This window comes from Coregonus clupeaformis, chromosome 7 (genome assembly GCF_020615455.1).
Source record: "Coregonus clupeaformis isolate EN_2021a chromosome 7, ASM2061545v1, whole genome shotgun sequence".
NCBI classification, from domain to species: domain Eukaryota; kingdom Metazoa; phylum Chordata; class Actinopteri; order Salmoniformes; family Salmonidae; genus Coregonus; species Coregonus clupeaformis.
Genome location: NC_059198.1, coordinates 28,238,635 through 28,258,476, shown reverse-complemented (window position 1 = coordinate 28,258,476; position 19,842 = coordinate 28,238,635). Strand labels below are relative to the sequence as shown.

At 44.3% G+C, this 19,842-nt stretch overlaps 3 protein-coding genes across 3 annotated transcripts; all 3 read left to right on the top strand.

Annotated features, from left to right (window-relative positions):
• The first annotated feature begins 127 nt into the window (after positions 1–127).
• On the top strand, positions 128–2,976 carry LOC121550852 (hemicentin-2). Its single transcript, XM_041863243.2, has 6 exons — positions 128–337; positions 917–1,183; positions 1,340–1,672; positions 1,793–2,044; positions 2,161–2,208; positions 2,621–2,976. The coding sequence occupies exons 1-4, from the start codon at positions 286–288 to the stop codon at positions 2,041–2,043; spliced, it is 903 nt and encodes a 300-aa protein (XP_041719177.1). The 5' UTR covers positions 128–285; the 3' UTR covers position 2,044; positions 2,161–2,208; positions 2,621–2,976.
• A 146-nt stretch (positions 2,977–3,122) lies between these two features.
• On the top strand, positions 3,123–6,017 carry LOC121550850 (hsp90 co-chaperone Cdc37-like). Its single transcript, XM_041863240.2, has 8 exons — positions 3,123–3,463; positions 3,739–4,020; positions 4,137–4,242; positions 4,344–4,459; positions 4,842–4,964; positions 5,074–5,256; positions 5,382–5,453; positions 5,636–6,017. The coding sequence occupies exons 1-8, from the start codon at positions 3,353–3,355 to the stop codon at positions 5,774–5,776; spliced, it is 1,134 nt and encodes a 377-aa protein (XP_041719174.2). The 5' UTR covers positions 3,123–3,352; the 3' UTR covers positions 5,777–6,017.
• A 95-nt stretch (positions 6,018–6,112) lies between these two features.
• On the top strand, positions 6,113–18,924 carry LOC121550849 (non-receptor tyrosine-protein kinase TYK2-like). The gene is made up of 24 exons (XM_041863239.2): positions 6,113–6,798; positions 7,397–7,599; positions 9,145–9,268; positions 10,197–10,329; positions 10,492–10,655; positions 10,870–11,245; positions 11,379–11,564; positions 11,806–11,963; positions 12,040–12,157; positions 12,294–12,477; positions 12,640–12,758; positions 12,998–13,171; positions 13,455–13,542; positions 13,812–13,939; positions 14,170–14,305; positions 14,682–14,833; positions 14,956–15,106; positions 15,212–15,303; positions 15,447–15,639; positions 15,877–15,995; positions 17,336–17,508; positions 17,625–17,742; positions 17,902–18,012; positions 18,103–18,924. The coding sequence occupies exons 2-24, from the start codon at positions 7,422–7,424 to the stop codon at positions 18,241–18,243; spliced, it is 3,516 nt and encodes a 1,171-aa protein (XP_041719173.2). The 5' UTR covers positions 6,113–6,798; positions 7,397–7,421; the 3' UTR covers positions 18,244–18,924.
• The last annotated feature ends 918 nt before the right edge of the window (positions 18,925–19,842 follow it).

Here is a 19,842-nt window from a genome sequence, read left to right as displayed (position 1 = left end):
ACAAATAGATGAATAAAGGAAGAATTTCCCCTGTGGGATGTAGGCCTAATGAGTTACCATTGAGGAGGTCAGGCCTTGATGTCTGTCAAACTTCCTTAGCCCCCTCTTCTCCCCCTCGGGGCCCTGCAGTCAGACACAGACTACGGTATGAGAGCCCTCGTTTGGTGAGGGAGGGCTTTTGTTTGTAATCACAGTTCACTTTGGAGTTGCCAAGCAGGACCAAGTCGGAATTCCACTCGCCTTTCAACTCCGACCATAGTGGACCTCAGCAAAGTCTGCAAAAAGATGGAAAACTACTTTCTAAAATGGATCCTAACCTTTTGCATGTTCTGCACTGGTAAGATGTTGTAAGAGACAACATTTTATTATTCATAAGATTAGCTTATTCTCTGTGTTGTGCAATGCTTTTATTTGGAGTCGAGGATAATGGGACATCTGCAGTAGAGGACTTTGTATCAACGAGTTTGTAGTTTGAAGACGTTTTTGGTAATAGAATTGGTCATAAATTGTTTTAAAGCTCTTTGGCAAAATACTCTTATATAATATTGCATATATGAGTGTGTGAATTATTTACCTGTGCTTTGTCCACTGAAATTAAACGTGCACCCCAGAGATGATGGCAAAGTGGAACCTGCATCCCACCCAATCTTATATCCACAGTGATACAAACCGAACATAAACACCTGCTAAAGTCACACAATCAAATCACTGCAAGCAACATTATCTTTGTATCTGTAAATGTTATTTTATTGAACAAATATGAATGTTGTGGATAGGCCAGCAATAATATAACTTTCTAATTTTATTATGAGATGATCATGATGATGATGAAAAAGATTGTGACAACGATGATGATGCTGATGAAGACGATGTAATAATGATGATGATGGTGATGATGATATTGTCCATGTCTCAGTGTCAAGTGAAGGATGCTCTCTGGAGATGAAACCCTCCAGGGTGGTGGTGGGGTTTGGGGAGCCTGTGTCTGTCAGCTGTGAGGCGTCTCGCCCGGTGCGTGTCCTAGGCTGGGAGTCAGCCATCGGGTCAGCACACACCCAACAGGACCGTGCTGTCCAATGGAAGGTGGACAGTCTGATCGACTGGATCGAGGAGCCTATCTGCTATGGAGTCTTCTTCACTGCACCCAGACAGTGTGAGGAGAAACTCAACCTCATCCTTTACAGTGAGTCAACCTGGCCTAAATAAAGCTGCCTTAAAGGCAGAGCATGGGTGCTGTACATGCATCAGACCATATTTCATAATGATTCATTATGTTTGTGGCGACTGCTACTACATGTACATGTTGTGCTTGACACACTAACCAGCTGATCTTTCACAGAGACTCCAGACAGCGTCACTATCAGCTCAGCGAACCACACTGGTCCCATGTCGGAGGGGAAAGAGTACCAGCTGCTCTGTGATGTCCAGAACATCGCCCCCGTTCAGTACCTCACCCTGAGGTGGTACAGAGGGCAGACTGAAGTTTACAACCACTCTTTCTCTGACCTGACCCCTGCCTCCCCTGTCCAAGTATCCTCCATCCTCCTGATCACCCCAACCAAAGCTGATAACGGAGCTCAGTACAAGTGTGTGGCTCAGTTGGACTTGGGACCAGAGGGACCACAACCGTCTCCTTCAGTGACATCAGAGCCTCTCAACGTCTCTGTGAACTGTGAGTCTATCCACTCAACCCAACCATTAATAGTTTCATGAGAAACAATGTAATACAATTGTGTTTGTGTATTTGTTTATTTGCAATATCCATCCCTTTCCCTTCTACTTATTTTCTCAGACCCCCCATCCTTCCTCAGTCCTGAGGCTGAGACCCTGCACATTGGAGTGGGGGATGAAATCACATTAAACTGCACGGCTACAGGAAGCCCCAGTCCTGTGTACAGCTGGCAGTCTTCAGATCCCAAAGAGAAGATGGACGACCAACCTGTTCTTACCTCCTCCACCTTGCTCCCAGGGACCTACACCTGCATTTCCTCTAATAAGATTGGCAAGAAGAGTAAGCAGTTCATCATCAAGACTAAGTCTTAAGGTAGGAGGACACAATGAAGGGAGCATTGTTAAATGCAAACATTTAGTGGACTGAGCTAGCACTCCTTCCCATCACACTTGTTATAGAAGCCATTGTTCTTATTTGATTTTTCTAAGGTATGTAATGTGAGGAGTCTCTTGAAGGTACAAAGGGCCACATTGGAGGTATGTCACTTTAATAACTCTACCTACATGTACATCTTACCTCAATTACCTCGACTAACTGGTGCCCCCGCACATTGACTCTGTGCCAGTACCCCCTGTATATAGCCTCGCTATTGTTATTTTACTGCTGCTCTTTAAATATTTGTTACTTTTATTTTTTTCTATTTTTTAGTATTTTTTTTTTAGGTATTCTTTCTTAAAACTGTATTGTTGGTTAAGGGCTTGTAAGTAAGCATTTCACTGTAAGGTCTACACCTGTTGTATTCGGTGCATGTGACAAATACAATTTGATTTGATGTGACTTTTCCCCGCAGTGGAGTGTTGGCTTTAAAAAACAAAAGTCAACATTTGGGGGATTAGCAGAGGGAAGATATTGTCTGTCTCTAATATCAATTGCACTGTTTTGTTACAGGTGTCAGAGAGCGTCATCAATGTCAGCCAGACCATCACATAGAAAAAGAAGAATCGCCTTACATTTTTAAAGACTTTGGTCATGTAGTAGTTTATAGTAGCATATTATTGTGTTATGATTGATTCTTGTTGTTATTGCAACATAACGTATACTTTGATGTGTTTAAATATATATGTAGGGTATACGGTTCACTTTCAGTGTGGAGAACCCTAGAACGCGAGGTAGTGTGAATAGTTATACACTCCATGAATAAGCTATCCATTAACTTTATTTTGGAAATCTACATTGTTGTTAATGTTCTTTCTCTCTTTTTTACGTGTCATAATAACACTAATAAAATGACAAATGTAAATGTCTATGGCCAGTTGGTTTTATTATTATCAATGATGGTAGGCTATTATTATTATATCTACAAAATAATATTTATATTTCTTTTAAATGATAAAATACTTATGCCTCACCCACATGCGTTTGCCTTGACGTTCTTCAATGACGAGTTTACGTAGAGACGTGGAAGACGTCTGAACGGAAACTTCCAGGGTTTCCTCCTTAGCTAGCGCTACATTGTTGTTCAGCAATAGTAAATATATTAGCTACCGATATAATTTCTAACAAGGTTTGAAGTTAGCTAGTTACGTTGTAATTGGCTATCATTAGACTCACATCTGTTATTATCACGTTAACGTGCTCTTGCTGCAAGCAAATTTTTAGCCTGCTAGCTAGGTAGCTAGAATGACAAGTAGGACAGACTACAGCGTGTGGGACCACATTGAGGTTTCAGATGATGAAGATGACACGCATCCAAACATCGATACACCCAGCCTTTTCAAATGGAGACACGAGGTAACGTTATGTCGATTAGAGTGATGCATTTGATAGCTAACGTTACTTGGTCTCTGTAAGTTAGCTAGTTATCACATTATTAGCTAGCTTGCTAGGTTTGCAGATGATGTAGCTAGCAAATAGCTAGCTACGTTATGTAAACAGCCTGCTATCGCTGATAAACGCAATGGAAAGTTTACATAACGTTTGTCACAACATTTGGCGTTATGTGTTGTATAGCTAGTTATCCTCGATGAGGTCCCTTTGTCCTGACCCCTCTCCCCACCATCTACTAGGCGCGTGTGGAAAGAATGGAGCAGTTCATAAAGGCTGGTGAGGACCTGGAGAAGGGGCTGGCTGAATCTAAGCGCAAGTTGACTGAAGCACAGAAGAAGACAAAGAATCTGTCCAGTTCAGCCACAGACGATGCCAAAGCCGAGCTGAGCAAGGCACAGGCCGAGGAGAAGAGGCTGAAGAAGGAGGAGCGAGACTGGGAGAAGAAACTGGAGGACCACCGGCGGGAAGAGAAGAAGATGCCATGGAACGTGGACACACTCTGCAAGGAGGGCTTCAGCAAGGTGGGTTTAGTGTGTGGAACCACTGGTGCTCCCTGGCTGCAGGTGATGGTTATTTGCTGATGCCACTTGACTTACCCCACTCACACTCTCTCTGTCCTTCTCTCTGTCTCTCCTAGAGCGTTATGAACGTTAAGCCAGATGTGAAGGAGGAGACCGAGGAGCAGAAAGAGCAGAAACACAAGACCTTTGTGGAGAAGTATGAGAAAGAGATCAAACACTTTGGTGAGAGTCATTACCCCATTCTTTGTTGTCCCCATTCTTTGTTGTCCCCGTTCTTTGTGAGGTGTTGTCATGGCCATGTTCTCTGTTGTCTGTGTTGTCAGGTATGATGAAACGCTGGGACGACAGCCAGAAGTACCTATCAGACAACCCTCACCTGGTGTGTGAGGAGACGGCCAACTACCTAGTCATCATGTGCATTGACCTGGAGGTGGAGGAGGTGAGAGCAGGACCGTAATACTACAAACCTCACCACTAATAACCCATTAGGGCTTTCATCCACTATACATTCCCCCTGAGGACACTCATCAGGGTCATGTTCAGTAGGGCACAAGGTAGCAAAACGTTTTGAAACAAAGCTATAGTGTTTCTTGTTGGACAAGTCCAGGTAGTCCTTCCCTGTTTCAGTAAATTTTCTTACGTTTGGTGCATAATCCTGGTGTAGAGAAGGTTATGAAGTAGGTCAGTAAGTGATCGTCTGATCCTCTTTATTTGCCCAAAAATGCCTCAGTACGAAGTACACATGCAGTTGCCTGTTCTTGATACAGATGAGCATACACAAGGCTTAACGTCAGTGTCCTGTTGATGTTTTCCCCCTGTAGAAGAAAGCTCTGATGGAGCAGGTGGCCCACCAGACCATAGTGATGCAGTTCATCCTGGAGCTGGCTAAGAGCCTAAAGGTGGATCCCCGCGGCTGCTTCCGTCAGTTCTTCGCCAAGATAAAGGTTTGTTTGGTTGTGACTAAGTGTGTCTGTGTGTAAAGGTAATACATTTCCCACTTGCACTCAATAGCAAAGCATATAGACCAACAACGGTTACATTTCCCTCTCTCAGACTGCAGATCAGCAGTATCAGGATGCCTTCAACGATGAGCTGGAGTCCTTTAAGGAGAGGGTGCGCGGCAGGGCCAAGATCCGCATCGAGAGGGCCATGAAGGAGTACGAAGAGGAGGAGAGACAGAAACGCCTGGGGCCCGGAGGACTGGACCCTGCCGAGGTGTATGAGTCCCTACCTGAGGTACAGGACATCTACTGCTGCACCTCCTCCTTCATTTAGCACCATCCTTACATCATAATCATCATCCCTACCTCTGTTTTTGGTTTTGCAAGTTAAAGAAGCCATTTATTTTGTCCTGTTTGTAGGAGATGCAGAAATGTTTTGACGAGAAGGACATTGCCATGTTGCAGACTGTCATCACTAAGCTGGACCCAACGGTAGGTTACAAAACCAAATCCATTGCTGTGTTTCTTTTGTTATATTGTCTTCCACATGCTCGGGGCAAGCATATGACAACATACATTGTACTACAAATGTAAAGGCACACTCAATAGTGACATAAAACCTCCTGGAGTTGTTATAAACTGGTGCTCTGAATGTTGTTGTTCCCACCCCTCAGGAGGCTAAGGTCCACATGAAGAGATGCATTGACTCTGGCCTCTGGGTCCCTAACTCACGGGCAGACGAGGGAGACGACAAGGAGGAAGACGCTACTTATGAAGAGCTGAATAAGGAGATGGGCGAACAGAAGATAGAATGATTGACATTAATTGACTTTACGATGATGATATTTTCATCTATGTAGTCATTACTTCTATTGCTACTCCCAATGTTTTGTCATGAATTTGTCCTTAACGCTTTGGAACAATGTAACCTCTCTGTGGTGATGTCCACTCTTTGTGGACAACAATATCACACCAATATCACTTGCTGAATGCTTTTCTTTTTTTAAACATAATTATTGCTTGGGCCTTATTAGTAAAGCTGTATTCTTAAACTTGTGTGTGCCTGTACATAGTCTCTTTGTGTGTGTGTCTGCCTGTACACTGTGTGTTTGTGTGTGTGTGTTAGCCAGCCAATCTGTTGTCTACCTTGTATTTGTGTGCTTTCAGTTGCTGGGGAACATTGTTTCTCTTTTTTATTCAATAGTCTCACTACAGGTTCTGCATGTATAGGGATAGGCACGGCAGGATTTGAGTTCTTGATGTGATAGAATTATACATAGTGCTGTAACGTGATGGTATGTAATGCATACTCTTTTGGTATAGCCTAGTACCTGAGATTGAAATGGGATCATATCAAAATGTGACATATTTTGAATTGCGGTGTACTGGCCCCTTACGACCTTTTTGCTAATTGGTTTCTCCTTCACTTGACCAGCAGGTGTCGCCTCACATCACCTTTTACGTTGATGGGAGAATCACTTTTATTAGTATTTGCTATTAAAAATAACACTGATGTGGTGTACATGAGTCAGTATAGGGTGTTCTTGAATTTTGATTTATTTGAAACATTGTAAGATCGTTTCACCTGTCTTCCATTGCATAATAATGCTAAGTGCAACATCTATCCCACAAGCCAACTGTAGTACAGCTGGTTCAATGGGGGTGGCCAAACGTGGCTTTCAGTGTTTTCGTCTCGTAGCTGATTTCTCTATCTATGCGCTTCACGGGATTACGTGGGAGTAGGGGAAATACGCATTAGGAAATCATACGAAGACTGGACTTCGGTTCAACCTGCATTGGGTTTTCTAACTACACGTTTTAGAGACGCAACTAAATGGTAAGAAACCTATAGTTTGACAAATGTGCAGTACAATTTACAAATCCCCTTGTTTATTCCAGCATTGGCGGATAAAGCATAGGAAGTGGGCTTTATGTCTCTGGCTTACAATTGTTTACAGTACACGGTAGGCTATATACCACTATATCCGTGAGAAATCAGTTCGATGACACAGTGATTCATGTATTGGTGAGAATAAATTGTGGAAACATTGGATAAATCATATCCAGATTTTCATGTCATGTTATCGTTTCAATTGCGTCTTTACAATACCCGGAAGGCCTTACTAGAAAATATTCTCCGAATATGGTAATGTTGCTGATAAATTACATGGTAACAAATCTATTTGATCCAGATGTGCTTACTTGCTACAATAAGGCTATGTTTTTTAATGAGATGCCAGAATTCATTGTAATTTCAATACGTTTTTTATATAAACAAAACCCATGTATAAAGTATAAAACATATGTCTTTCATTGTTATCTACTTTCCTTTTCAATGAGTGATTCTGCACTGCAAGACACTGTATTGGATTACTGTTTGTGGTAAGTGCTAGATTACAGTGAAATACCTTTCTCTTACTTCCAACCTGTGACAGGTGTAGTGACCCAGCCTGGTCCACGATGTCTCGAAGTGGCCGCTCCAAGAGGACAAGGTCATCCACAGGCCAGTGTGAGCCTCCTCAGGGACCAGGCTTCCATGTCTATCTGTTCTGGACCAAGGGAGGGGAGCGCTATCTGACCCACACAGAGGGCAAGGTGACAGCCGAGGAGCTTTCTATCTCTGCAGCACAGACTGTGGGTAAGAGCAAGTGCCATTTATTTTTCTAATGAAACAGATACAATATTTTGTGCGAGTATTGAGAAGGAATTTAGGGCTCTCAGGTTAGCTGTGTGGTGTTCTGTTTCCTCATGTTTGAGGACATTGGCAGCCTGGTACATAAGGGTGTGTGTGGGTTGATGACCCCAGGCATCTGGGTTGCACAGTGCATTCGGAATGTATTCAGAACCCTTCACTTTTTCCACATTTTGTTACGTTCAGCCTTATTCTAAAATGATTTAAATAGTTTATTTTCTTCATCAATCTACACACAATACCCCATAATGACAAATCAAAAACAGGTTTTGAGAAATGTTTGCAAATGTATTACAAATAAAAAAAACGGAAATATCACATTTACATAAGGATTCAGACTCTTTACTTTGTTGAAGCACCTTTTGGCAGCGATTACAGCCTCAAGTCTTCTTGGGTATGATGCTACAGGCTTGGCACACCTGTATTCTTCTCTGCAGATCCTCTCAAGCTCTGTCAGGTTGGATGGGGAGCGTTGCTGAACAGCTATTTTCAGGTCTCTCCAGAGATGTTCGATCGGGTTCAGGTCCGGGCTCTGGATGGGCCACTCAAGGACATTCAGAGACTTGTCCTGAAGCCACTCCTGCGTTGTCTTGGCTGTGTGCTTAGAGTCGTTGTCCTGTTGGAAGATTAACCTTCAACCCAGTCGGAGGTCCTGAGCACTCTGGAGCAGGTTTTCATCAAGGATCTCTCTGTACTTTGCTCCGTTCATCTTTCCGTCGATCCTGACTAGTCTCCCAGTCTCTGCCGCTGAAAAACATCCCCAAAGCATGATGCTGCCACCACCATGCTTCACCGTAGGGATGTTATTGGCCAGGTAATGAGCGGTGCCTGGTTTCCTCCAGACGTGACACTTGGCATTCAGGCCAAAGAGTTCAATTTTGGTTTCATCAGAACAGAGAATCTTGTTTCTCATGGTCTGAGAGTCCTTTAGGTGCCTTTTGGCAAACTCCAAGCGGGTTGACGTGCCTTTTACTGAGGAGTGGCTTCCGTCTGGCCACTCTACCATAAAGGCCTGATTGGTGCTGAAGAGATGGTTATCCTTCTGGAAAGTTCTCCCATTTCCATAGAGGAACTCGAGCTCTGTCAGAGTGACCATCGGGTTCTTGGTCACCTCCCTGACCAAGGCCCTTATGAATTTACCACATGTGGACTCCAATCAAGTTGTAGAAACATCTCAAGGATGATCAATGGAAACAAGATGCACCTGAGCTCAATTTTCGAGTCTCATAGAAAAGGGTATGAATACTTATGTAAATTAGGTATTTCTGGGGGTTTTTACATTAGCAAAAATGTTTAAAAACCTGTTTTCACTTTGTCATTATGGGGTATTGTGTGTAGATTGATGAGGAAAATAAACTATTTAATCCACTTTAGAATAAGGCTATAAAGTAACAAAATACGGAAAGGAGTCTGAATACTTTCCGAATGCACTTTATGTCATTGAAAGGGTTTATCCAAGGTGTGTGTAACCTACATATCTGTCCCCCCTAGGTATCACTCCACTGTGCCATGTTCTGTTTTCCCTATATGACCCTGAATCCCACTGCTGGTACAGTCCAAACCATTTCTTCAACCCAGAAGAGAAGACAAGCCTGACACTCCATTATCGCATGAGGTTAGTTAGTGTGTGTGTGTGTGTGTGTGTGTGTGTGTGTGTGTGTGTAAAAAAGGCTGTCCTGCTCCCCTCCTCTCTACCTACATTTCCCACAGTCCCTTCAGTTTCCCTTGAGTCCCGTTAGTTTGGCTGTTCAGCATACCTTCGTTATCCCTCACCCATCATGGCCCTGCCATTCCCAACCAATCAGAGCGATTGGAAAGGCGCATCTGGACACTGCACCCACCCACTCAGGTCAGAGTGTTATCGTTGTCCGAAGAAAGAAGACGCATATTTCTGATGACTATTTTTATTGTGGACAGTAACCTGAATGTGGTGCGTGCATTGCGAAATAACCACAAATCATTTGGAGTAACACAAGTACTATTCCACCAAGATTCACTCCCAGTCAAGATTCATGTTATATTACCAAAAGTGGGTGTGTGCTTAATGTGTGTTTCTCTCTTTATCTATAATTGTTACTATGGTGTGAACGGGAAATACAATTGGCAGTGGTGTAAAGTAACTAAGTAGTCGTGTGTGGCTCAGTTAGTAGAGCATGGCGCTTGCAACGCCAGGGTTGTGTGTTCGATTCCCACTGGGGACCGGAATTAAAAATGTGTGCACTCACTACTGTAAGTCGCTCTGGATAAGAGCGTCTGCTAAATGACTGAAATGAAATGTAATGAAAAGGAAATAAAAACCCTGAAAAGAGAAGCATCAGCATTGTTCTCACCGGACCCAAATCCCAGTCAGCATAATTGTACTAGCAGGTGAGAGCATTCACAGCTGACCGCTCAGACGGGCGAGGGCATACCAGCCAACCGTTTTTATAGTGTGTGTGTGTGTGTGAAAGAGTGTTAGTATCGGTCTGTATGGGGAGACTATGCACTGTATGCTTTTACGTACAGGCATATTTCTATAGGGGATTTTCTCTTTCTATTCCCAGGTTTTACTTTCGGAATTGGCATGGGTTGAGTGAGAAGGAGCCGTCAGTGCTGCGATATGACCCACAGTCAGGGACAGGGCACGAGGGTTCACCTCTACTAGAAATGCCCTCCCTGGAATACCTCTTCTCCCAGGTGAGTTTCAGAATGAGGCGTGGTTTATCCCAAATGTGTTTGTATTCATATATTCCTGTGGAAGTGTACATTCACATAACAATCCTGTGTCACACTTACATTTTCATATTGTAAACATGTGTAAGAAAAAGTAATAAGTAATTTCCTTTTTGTTTCTCTTAGGCAAAGTTTGATTTTGTGAATGATGTCGTGCCGATGGAGGATGCTCAGGGAAAGGAAGAATTGAGTCGCTTTAAGAATGAGAGTCTGGGGATGGCTGTGCTGCACCTCTCTCACCAGGCCCTGCACTCAGGCTGCACGCTACAGGAAGTGGCCAAGTCCGTCAGGTAAGCCATGAGTCAGAGTGGATGGGTGCATTGCTTCAGGAAGGGCTTTGACAAGGTTTCAGACATTACAAGGTTTCAGACATTACTGAGGCTGTGTTCAAAATGTCACCTTATTCACTATCAAAAGTAGTGCACTATATAGGGAATCTAGTTCCATTACAAACGCAGCCTTAATGTTTTGTATTACTTCCATATTCCCCTTGCCATACTGTAGCTTCCTGCGCTGCATTCCGAGATCCTTCTCCAAACACATAGCGAGGGACAACTTCCTGACCAAGATCCGTATCCGGCGTGTGTTTGCTGACTTTGTGAGGAACTTCCAGGAGCACACTGTGGACGTAGGACGCCTGGGCTCCCAGGAGGTCATGTATAAATACCTGTCTACTCTGGAGCACCTAGCCCCCCACTTCGGCACTGAGACCTTCCTCGCGGCCCACCTGGAGCTGAGGCAGGATGGGAGCGGCTCCTACCTCACCACCAGCCACGCCCACGGGGCCTCTGACCCTGAGAACTTTGGCCCTCAGGCCACGCATGAAGTCATGGTGTCTGGTACCAAGGGGATTCAGTGGAGGAAGATCACAGTGCAGAAGGTATGTCTGTCTGTCCCATTGGATGTCTATCAGGCTCTTTTGACTTCTAATTAGAACTGTGAGTTTTGCCTTTGTGTGTTTCTCGTAGTATGCCTTCTTTGGGATGTTCTGTAACTTTGTCTATCCATTCTAGGCTCAGGCCAACAGTTACTTTGGGAATGATTACTTAGGGAATCGGAAAAGTGTGAAGCAATCGCTCCTCCAGCAAGAACCCAAATCCTTCGACACATGGACGTCTTTCTGCGACTTCCCTGAAATCTCCCACATCGCCATCACTGGAGCCAACGTCAGCATCATTAAACAGGACAACTTCTCTATGGTTAGAGCACCTGCCTCTCAACTGCTTTCTGTTGGGCCCCAATTTTATCTTGAAATATACACACGTAACTCAAGATTTATACAAAATCCTGAGTCAAGTGTTCAGATCTCAAGTTAGGTTTGGGTGTGTGTGTGAAGTTGCATCTTACTATATGATGTATGTCTATATGGAAGCGGGGTATCTGACTGTGAAATGTGTGTAGGTGGTGTTTTCTGGGGATGATATGTTTATATGTGTGTAGGAGGTTGAAATGATGTCCAGCCTGGAGGCTCTGTCTTTCGTCTCTCTCCTGGACGGGTACTTCCGGCTCACTGCAGACGCACACCACTACCTGTGTCACGAGGTGGCTCCGCCCAGAGTAGTGCTCAGTGCCACCAATGGCCTCCATGGACCAATGAAGTGAGTAACACACACACACACACACACATACACACACTGCCCTGGCTCCCACTACAATTCTGACTGTCTTTTTCAGTGATGACTTTGTGCTGCAGAGACTGAGGAAGGAAGCAGTTGAAGAGGGAGCCTTTCTTGTGCGCTGGAGCGTCCTCGACTACCACCGCATCATATTAGCTGTTCTAAACAAGAGTCAGGTAAAAGTGCCTCCACATCAAACCCTGAAGGATGGGGAACATGGCAAATGTAGGGTAAAAAAATATAAAAGCAATACAATGTCATTAGAAGTTATATATTTGGATGCATGTGTGTGTCTTTGCTGGCCTCCTATAGAATGGACAAGCTGCAATCCACAAGCAGTTCAGGATCCTGCAGAGGGGTTCAGTGTTTTCTCTGGAAGGCTGGGACCGAGAGTTCTCCACTGTCAAGGAGCTCACCGACAGCCTCAAGACCTTTGTGCTCAAGTCTGGCACAGACAATTTCACTGTGAAGAAATGCTGCCTACCCCGACCTGCAGGTTAGTTTTTGTGTGATGTGTGTTTTATAGATGTGCATTGGTGCTGTGCTAACTTAAAACAGCTCAACATATGTACAGAGATGTTATTCTGTAAGGGAGTGTTGTATTGTGTGTCCATGTTTTCCTGTACTGTATTTGAACGAGTGTTTGTGTGTGCTGTAGAACTGTCCAACCTCTTGGTGATGAGGCAGGGTGCGGACCAGTGTGTTCAGCCTGACTCTGTGGCCCTCTGTCTGACTCAGCTGAGGTTCCATCAGATCAAAGAAAAGGAGATCACCCAGGTGAGAGAGAGAGAGCATTCTTCTCTTCTATATATCTCTCTGCCCTCCTTTGTGTATGTTTCACCTGGGTTATATTCAGTAGGGCACACCGTAGCGAAACAATTTGCAACGGTACCTCCCAGTTTCACTTAATTTCAAGACATTTTTCCCTACTGAACACTGATGCACTTCTCTATCTTTGTCCAGTTTGTACCCAGTACTTCTAAAATGTCTGTATGTCTGTTTGTCCCTGTGCTCAGGAGCAGCATCTGGGCCGTGGGACCAGGACCAACATATACTCGGGCATTCTGTTGGTGTGGGGCGGAGCGGAGGATGAGGATGAGGAGGACAAGTGGAACAACAACCTTACTGATTGCAAAGGGATCCGAGTGGTTCTTAAGATCTTGGACCAGAGCCACAAGGACATAGCATTAGTGAGTTACCATTACTGTATCATTGCCAGCTCATTATCCTCTTATAAGCATTTATCGCGTGATGAGTAACCTTACCTGAGACCTGAAGACTTTAGCTCTGTCAAATAATGCCTGGGCTTTAGCTCTGCGATAACACCATCCCACGTTCCAATTCAGTTTGCCACTATCACGCAACGGTTTCTTATGGACCTTGTTGTTTCTAAACTACCGTTTTCACCAATTCAACTCTGTTGAATGTGAACCTTTGTTTACAATGTCCTTCCTCTTTCCTGTCCTCTCGTAGGCGTTCTTTGAAACAGCCAGTCTGATGAGCCAAGTATCTCACAGTCACCTGGTCTTTGTACACGGAGTGTCTGTCAAAGGATCTGAGAGTAAGTCACCATGCCACTACTCAACCTCACACTTCCTCATTCAGCTGTGCAACTTCCTTCTTCAGCGCTGACACTTCCCTCTCAGAAGGTGAATTGTATTGGTTGTTTGAATTACAAGGCAACTGTACTGGTGTACAGTACAACCACAAGCCCGACTCTCAGCCAAACCATAGCCCTTTAATTAGACTCAATACATTGACGTTACGGTCATCTGTAACAGTAAGTGGTGTGATCCTTGATAATAATTCTTGTCTTTGACCTGTCTGCAGACATCATGGTGGAGGAGTTTGTGGAGTTTGGGCCTCTGGATGTGTTCCTGCGAAGGGAAAGGGCGCTGGTCACTCCTCAGTGGAAATTTACTGTAGCCAAACAGCTGGCCAGTGCCTTGAGCTACCTTGTAAGTCAGCCTGATACCCTCACATCACAAAAAACTACCATTATTCCTAACTCATTATATGAAACAATTATATTTTAGGGTGTTGGGGTATCCTGTCTTCTGTGATAGCCCCTCCATTTCAAACTCCAAACCCTTGTGTCTATAGTTAATTTATTGCCAACCCTTATCTCCCACTGTTGAGTGTCCTTAATGTACTGTATGTTGTAACCCCTACCACCTGGTTACTGCAGGAGACTAAACGACTGGTACATGGTAACGTCTGTGCCAAAAACATTCTGGTGGCTCGCCGTGGTCTGGAGCAGGGCACCTTTCCCTTCATCAAGCTGAGCGATCCAGGCATCGCCCTCAACGTGCTGTCCAGAGAAGGTTAGTTCCTACCTGACCAATAAAACAGTTAGTTCCTACCACTTCCATGTTGGGCAACACTACATGACAAAGAGAATCTCTCCACAGTGAGTTATTTTATTTTGGCTACTCTTGATTTCCGTCTCTGGTGGTTTTGCTTGCTCTTCATTCTTTTAGATCAGATTGAGTCACAGGAAGCCCTGCGCAAATCACTTCCTGGTTGCTGTGAGGCCCATTTCCTGTTGTCTTGCACTTGTCATCATATTGACACTTTGCACGAAGGCTTTAGAGGTCATGTTGTTTGTGCTGTGAGACCATGTGATTCATGTAGCTACAGAATGTAGTGGTATTATATAGCCGAGCCTGGTCTGAGTTAGGCTGTCTGTGTGCTCTACAGAGCGTGTCGAGCGAATCCCATGGATCGCCCCGGAGTGTGTGCCAAGCGGTGCCCCCATCGGCCGCGCTGCCGACCAGTGGAGCTTTGGTGCCACACTGCTGGAGATCTGCAACAATGGAGATTTGCCCATGAGTGGCAGCACACTCACTGAGGTACCTACAGCCCTATCATCACTGCCCTCCAATTCTCCTCCTCTAATCATAACTAATTTATCTGCCATCCTCTTGCCATGCCTGTGATTCATGCTGACCCCTGACCTCTCTCCTGCCAACAGAAAGAGCGTTTCTACGAGACGCGGAGTCGCCTCACCGAGCCCTCGTCACAGGAACTGGCCAGCTTCATTAGCATGTGTTTGACCTACGAACCCCGGGAGAGGCCGTCCTTCCGCACTGTGCTTCGAGAGCTCACTGAGCTACAGATCAAGAGTATGTCCTCTCCTTTTATTCAGTTTCCTCTTCTGTCTTTAGATTGACCACATTTTAGTGATTGATTACTGTTGCTTTAATATTGCTGTCCTGGTTTCTGATCAGATCCTGACATATCCCCCCTGGAGTCTCTCCCGGACTTTGACCCGAACGTTTTCCTAAAACGCTACTTGAAAAAGATCCGGGACTTAGGAGAGGTGAGTTAATTTCCCCGCAGAACAACATGACTCTTATAAACCTTCTTCTGTTGTACTTTGTGATCTACTAGCTTTATGTAAAACAGTATTCCCTGGCCTCCCTCTAACTGAGAGAATGCTTTGTGCTCTCTCTCTGTCTCCAGGGTCACTTTGGGAAGGTGATGCTCTATGTGTATGACCCAGCCAACGACGGGACAGGGGACTATGTGGCAGTGAAGGCCCTGAAGCATGAGGGAGGCAGCCATCTCCATGAAGGCTGGATGAAGGAGATTGAGATCCTCAAGTCTCTTTACCACAGCAACATAGTCAAGTACAAAGGCTGCTGCTCTGAGCTGGGTGAGTAGCATGTGATCCAGTCAAGCTCACCTGTCTGTCATCCACCTGATGTATATGACCATTAGTCTCATTTTCATACAATGCTTGTTTATTACGTTTCTTGCTTGGCTCCTTCCTACGTATTACATGTTCATGTGTGGGGGTTTCCAGCATCTGTTCACATATACAGTAAACATGTGTAGGGTAGCATCTGTATGTATGAGTGTAAATGCCTGTTTTGTTGTTGTCTCTCCACAGGAGGGCAGATGGTACAGCTGATTATGGAGTACCTACCCCTGGGCAGCCTCAGAGAGTACCTACTCAAACACCGCCTGGGCGTGGCTCACAGCCTCCTCTTTGCACAGCAGATCTGCCAGGTGAGACAAGAGCACTGCATGGGGGGCTGGTAATATAAAGATATACAGTGCTATGAAAAAGTATTTGCCCCCTTTCTAATTTTCTCTACTTTTGCATATTTGTGATACTGAATGTTATCAGATCTTCAACCAAAACCTAATATTAGATAAAGGGAACGTAAGTGAATAAATAACACTACAATTACATATTTATTTAATAAACAAAGTTATGCAACACCCAATTCTTACTGTGGAATGCAGTGTTTGGTTTTCGCCAGGCATAATGGGACCCATCTCATCCAAAAAGTTGACTCAAGTTTGCCAAAAAGCACCTGGATGATCATCAAGACTCTTGGAAGAACGTTCTATGGACAGATTATTCAAAAGTATAACTTTTTGGACGACATGGTTCCAGTAATGCCTGGCGAAAACCAAACTCTGCATTCCACAGTAAGAATATCATACCAAAGGTCAAGCATGGTGGTGGTGGTGTGATGCTTTGGGGATGCTTTGCTGCCTCAGGACCTGGACGACTTGCCTTACTAGAAGGAACCATGAATTCTGCTCTGTATCAGAGATTTCTACAGGAGAATGTCAGACCATCCGTCTGTGAGCTGAAGCTGAAGCGCAGCTGGGTCATGCAGCAAGACAATGATCCAAAACACACAATCAAGTCTACATGAAAATTGCTAAAAATCAACAAATTGGACGTTTTGGAATGGCCTAGTCAAAGTCCAGACCTAATCCCAATTGAGATGTTGTGGCAGGACTTGAAACGAGCAGTTCATGCATGGAAGAGTGGGCCACACGTCACTGAGTTAAAGCAGTTCTGCATGGAAGAGTGGGCCAAAATTCCTCCACAGCGACGTGAGAGACTGATCAACAACTACAGGAAGCATTTGGTTGGAGTCATTGCAGCTAAAGGTGGCACAACCAGTTATTGAGTGTAAGGGGGCAATTACTTTTTCACACAGGGGAATTGGGTGTTGCATAACTTTGTTCATGAAATAAATATGTAATTGTTGTGTTATTTGTTCACTTATGTTCCCTTTATCTAATATTAGGTTTTGCTTGAAGATCTGATAACATTCAGTATCACAAATATGCAAAAGAAGAGAAAATTAGAAAGGGGGCAAATACTTTTTCATAGCACTGTACGTAATCTAGATTCCTTCTAATGTTCTGTTTAGTTCTATGGCTGGTATACTGTTTGGGTTCAATTTGAAGATTTGCTATCCAATATTGGAATATTGTTTTATACAGCAAAGGATGAAAGTACTGTATTTTCTTCTCTAACCACCACTCTCTTTGGCCTTGGCCTCCCTCATCTCTCCTCCTGCTGTTTTTCCTCTCCTTTTAAGGGGATGGATTACCTGCACTCCAGGCGATACATCCACCGGGACTTGGCTGCCCGGAACGTACTGGTGGAAAATGAGCATCTGGTGAAGATTGGGGACTTTGGCTTGACCAAATACATCCCAGAGGGAGATGTTTACTACCGTGTGCGTGAGGATGGAGACAGCCCTGTGTACTGGTGAGTCCTGGAGCCATTGAGCAATTACTTCCCTGCTGGGCTCTTGGCTGCTAATTTAGAGTCCAGATGTGTGCATTAAAAAGGTGTCTTACAGTAACCTTTGACTAATTCTACAGGTATGCGATTGAGTGTCTGAAGGAGAGCAAGTTTTCCTTCTCTTCAGACATTTGGTCCTTTGGCGTGACACTCTATGAGGTCCTGACCCACTGTGACAATCGTCAGAGCCCTCCAGCGGTACGAAACCACACCCTCCGTCTCTCTCAACCAGCTCAGTCTAAATCTGCATGATCCATTTAATCAAGGCCACCAACCCTTTACATAATAGTGATGCAGTCAGTGTGTGGTTTGGTGAGTATTTATTGTGACGTGTGCGTTTGTATGTGTTTTTTATAGAAGTTCATTCAGATGATGGGGAATGTGCAGGGTCAGATGACGGTGATGGTGCTGATCAAGCTGCTGGAGAAACACAATAGGTTGCCCTGCCCCCGAGACTGTCCTCCTGAGGTAAAGCATACAGCTAAACACTCACACAGTCTTCATTATTTCTGTAGGCCAAATGCACCTAGGGAAATGAACATGTCTTGTTTTCAACAGGTGCACATGTTGATGCAGCAGTGTTGGGACTTTGACCCCGCGAGAAGGCCATCTTTCAAATCCCTCATTGAGACCATTGAAGCGATTCGCAAGACATATGAACGGCAACCCAATGTGCAGCTGGCCCAAATTAGCCAATGATAACCTTACTTTTCCACAGGCCAGCTGGCCTTACTCCTGTATACCTCAGCACTTTGCTACATAACTCTACTCTAGAGTCTACACCACACCCTGCATTCTTCTCTACACCACAGTGCCCTCTGTCTGTTTTGAAGGAATATACTACTCTATGTATTAATAAATGAGAACTCAGATTTTTAGTCATTCTCATCCATTCATTCATATAGATGACCCCTTAGTGATGGCACAAACCTTGTCTTATGTTGATGCGACAGATTATTATTTTTTAGGTGTGAAATTCCCTGAATGGCAGCCATAGTGCTGTCTCGGGAGTAGAAACGGGTCAATGTTCCATGACTGATCCAATTAGGTTCTACATTTTAGCCAGAGTTGGAGGATCCCATTCATATAAAATATTTACTATCCAGAACAGGAGAGGCGCTGTCATTCCACATGATTTGTCATTCATAATGTTCATATGATTAATATAACACTGCATTTGAGGCATGTATATTACCAACAGTTTCTTTATTTCTTTATTGGTGTAAATATAAAACATGTATTGTTTTTTATTGTATCATATCATGTCTTTCCTTATGTTTGTATGTATTAAATGCTTGAGTGGGTGAATGCTGAAAATTAAGCATCTGTATCACTCCGATCAATGACTGTTTAATAAATTTGACCAAAGCCCAAAAAATGCAGGATGTGAATTGTTAGTTCATCATTTGTAACACTTTCACCTAATGTAAATGACCCATTTGTGTATTTATTCAGAAAAAGAGGGTTGAGTGCAAATCAAATCAAATCAAATTTTATTGGTCACATGCGCCGAATACAACAGGTGCAGACATTACAGTGAAATGCTTACTTACAGCCCTTAACCAACAGTGCATTTATTTTAAACAAAAAAAGTAAGAATAAAACAACAACAAAAAAAAGTGTTGAGAAAAAAAAGAGCAGAAGTAAAACAAAGTGACAGCAGGGAGGCTATATATACAGGGGGGTACCGTTGCAGAGTCAATGTGCGTGGGCACCGGCTAGTTGAGGTAGTTGAGGTAATATGTACATGTGGGTAGAGTTAAAGTGACTATGCATAAATACTTAACAGAGTAGCAGCAGCGTAAAAAGGATGGGGTGGGGGGGCAGTGCAAATAGTCCGGGTAGCCATGATTAGCTGTTCAGGAGTCTTATGGCTTGGGGGTAGAAGCTGCTGAGAAGTCTCTTGGACCTAGACTTGGCACTCCGGTACCGCTTGCCATGCGGTAGCAGAGAGAACAGTCTATGACTAGGGTGGCTGGAGTCTGACAATTTTGAGGGCCTTCCTCTGACACCGCCTGGTATAGAGGTCCTGGATGGCAGGAAGCTTTGCCCCAGTGATGTACTGGGCCGTACGCACTACCCTCTGTAGTGCCTTGCGGTCGGAGGCCAAGCAGTTGCCATACCAGGCGGTGATGCAACCAGTCAGGATGCTCTCGATGGTGCAGCTGTAGAATTTTTTGAGGATCTGAGGACCCATGCCAAATCTTTTTAGTCTCCTGAGGGGGAATAGGCTTTGTCGTGCCCTCTTCACGACTGTCTTGGTGTGTTTGGACCATGATAGTTCGTTGGTGATGTGGA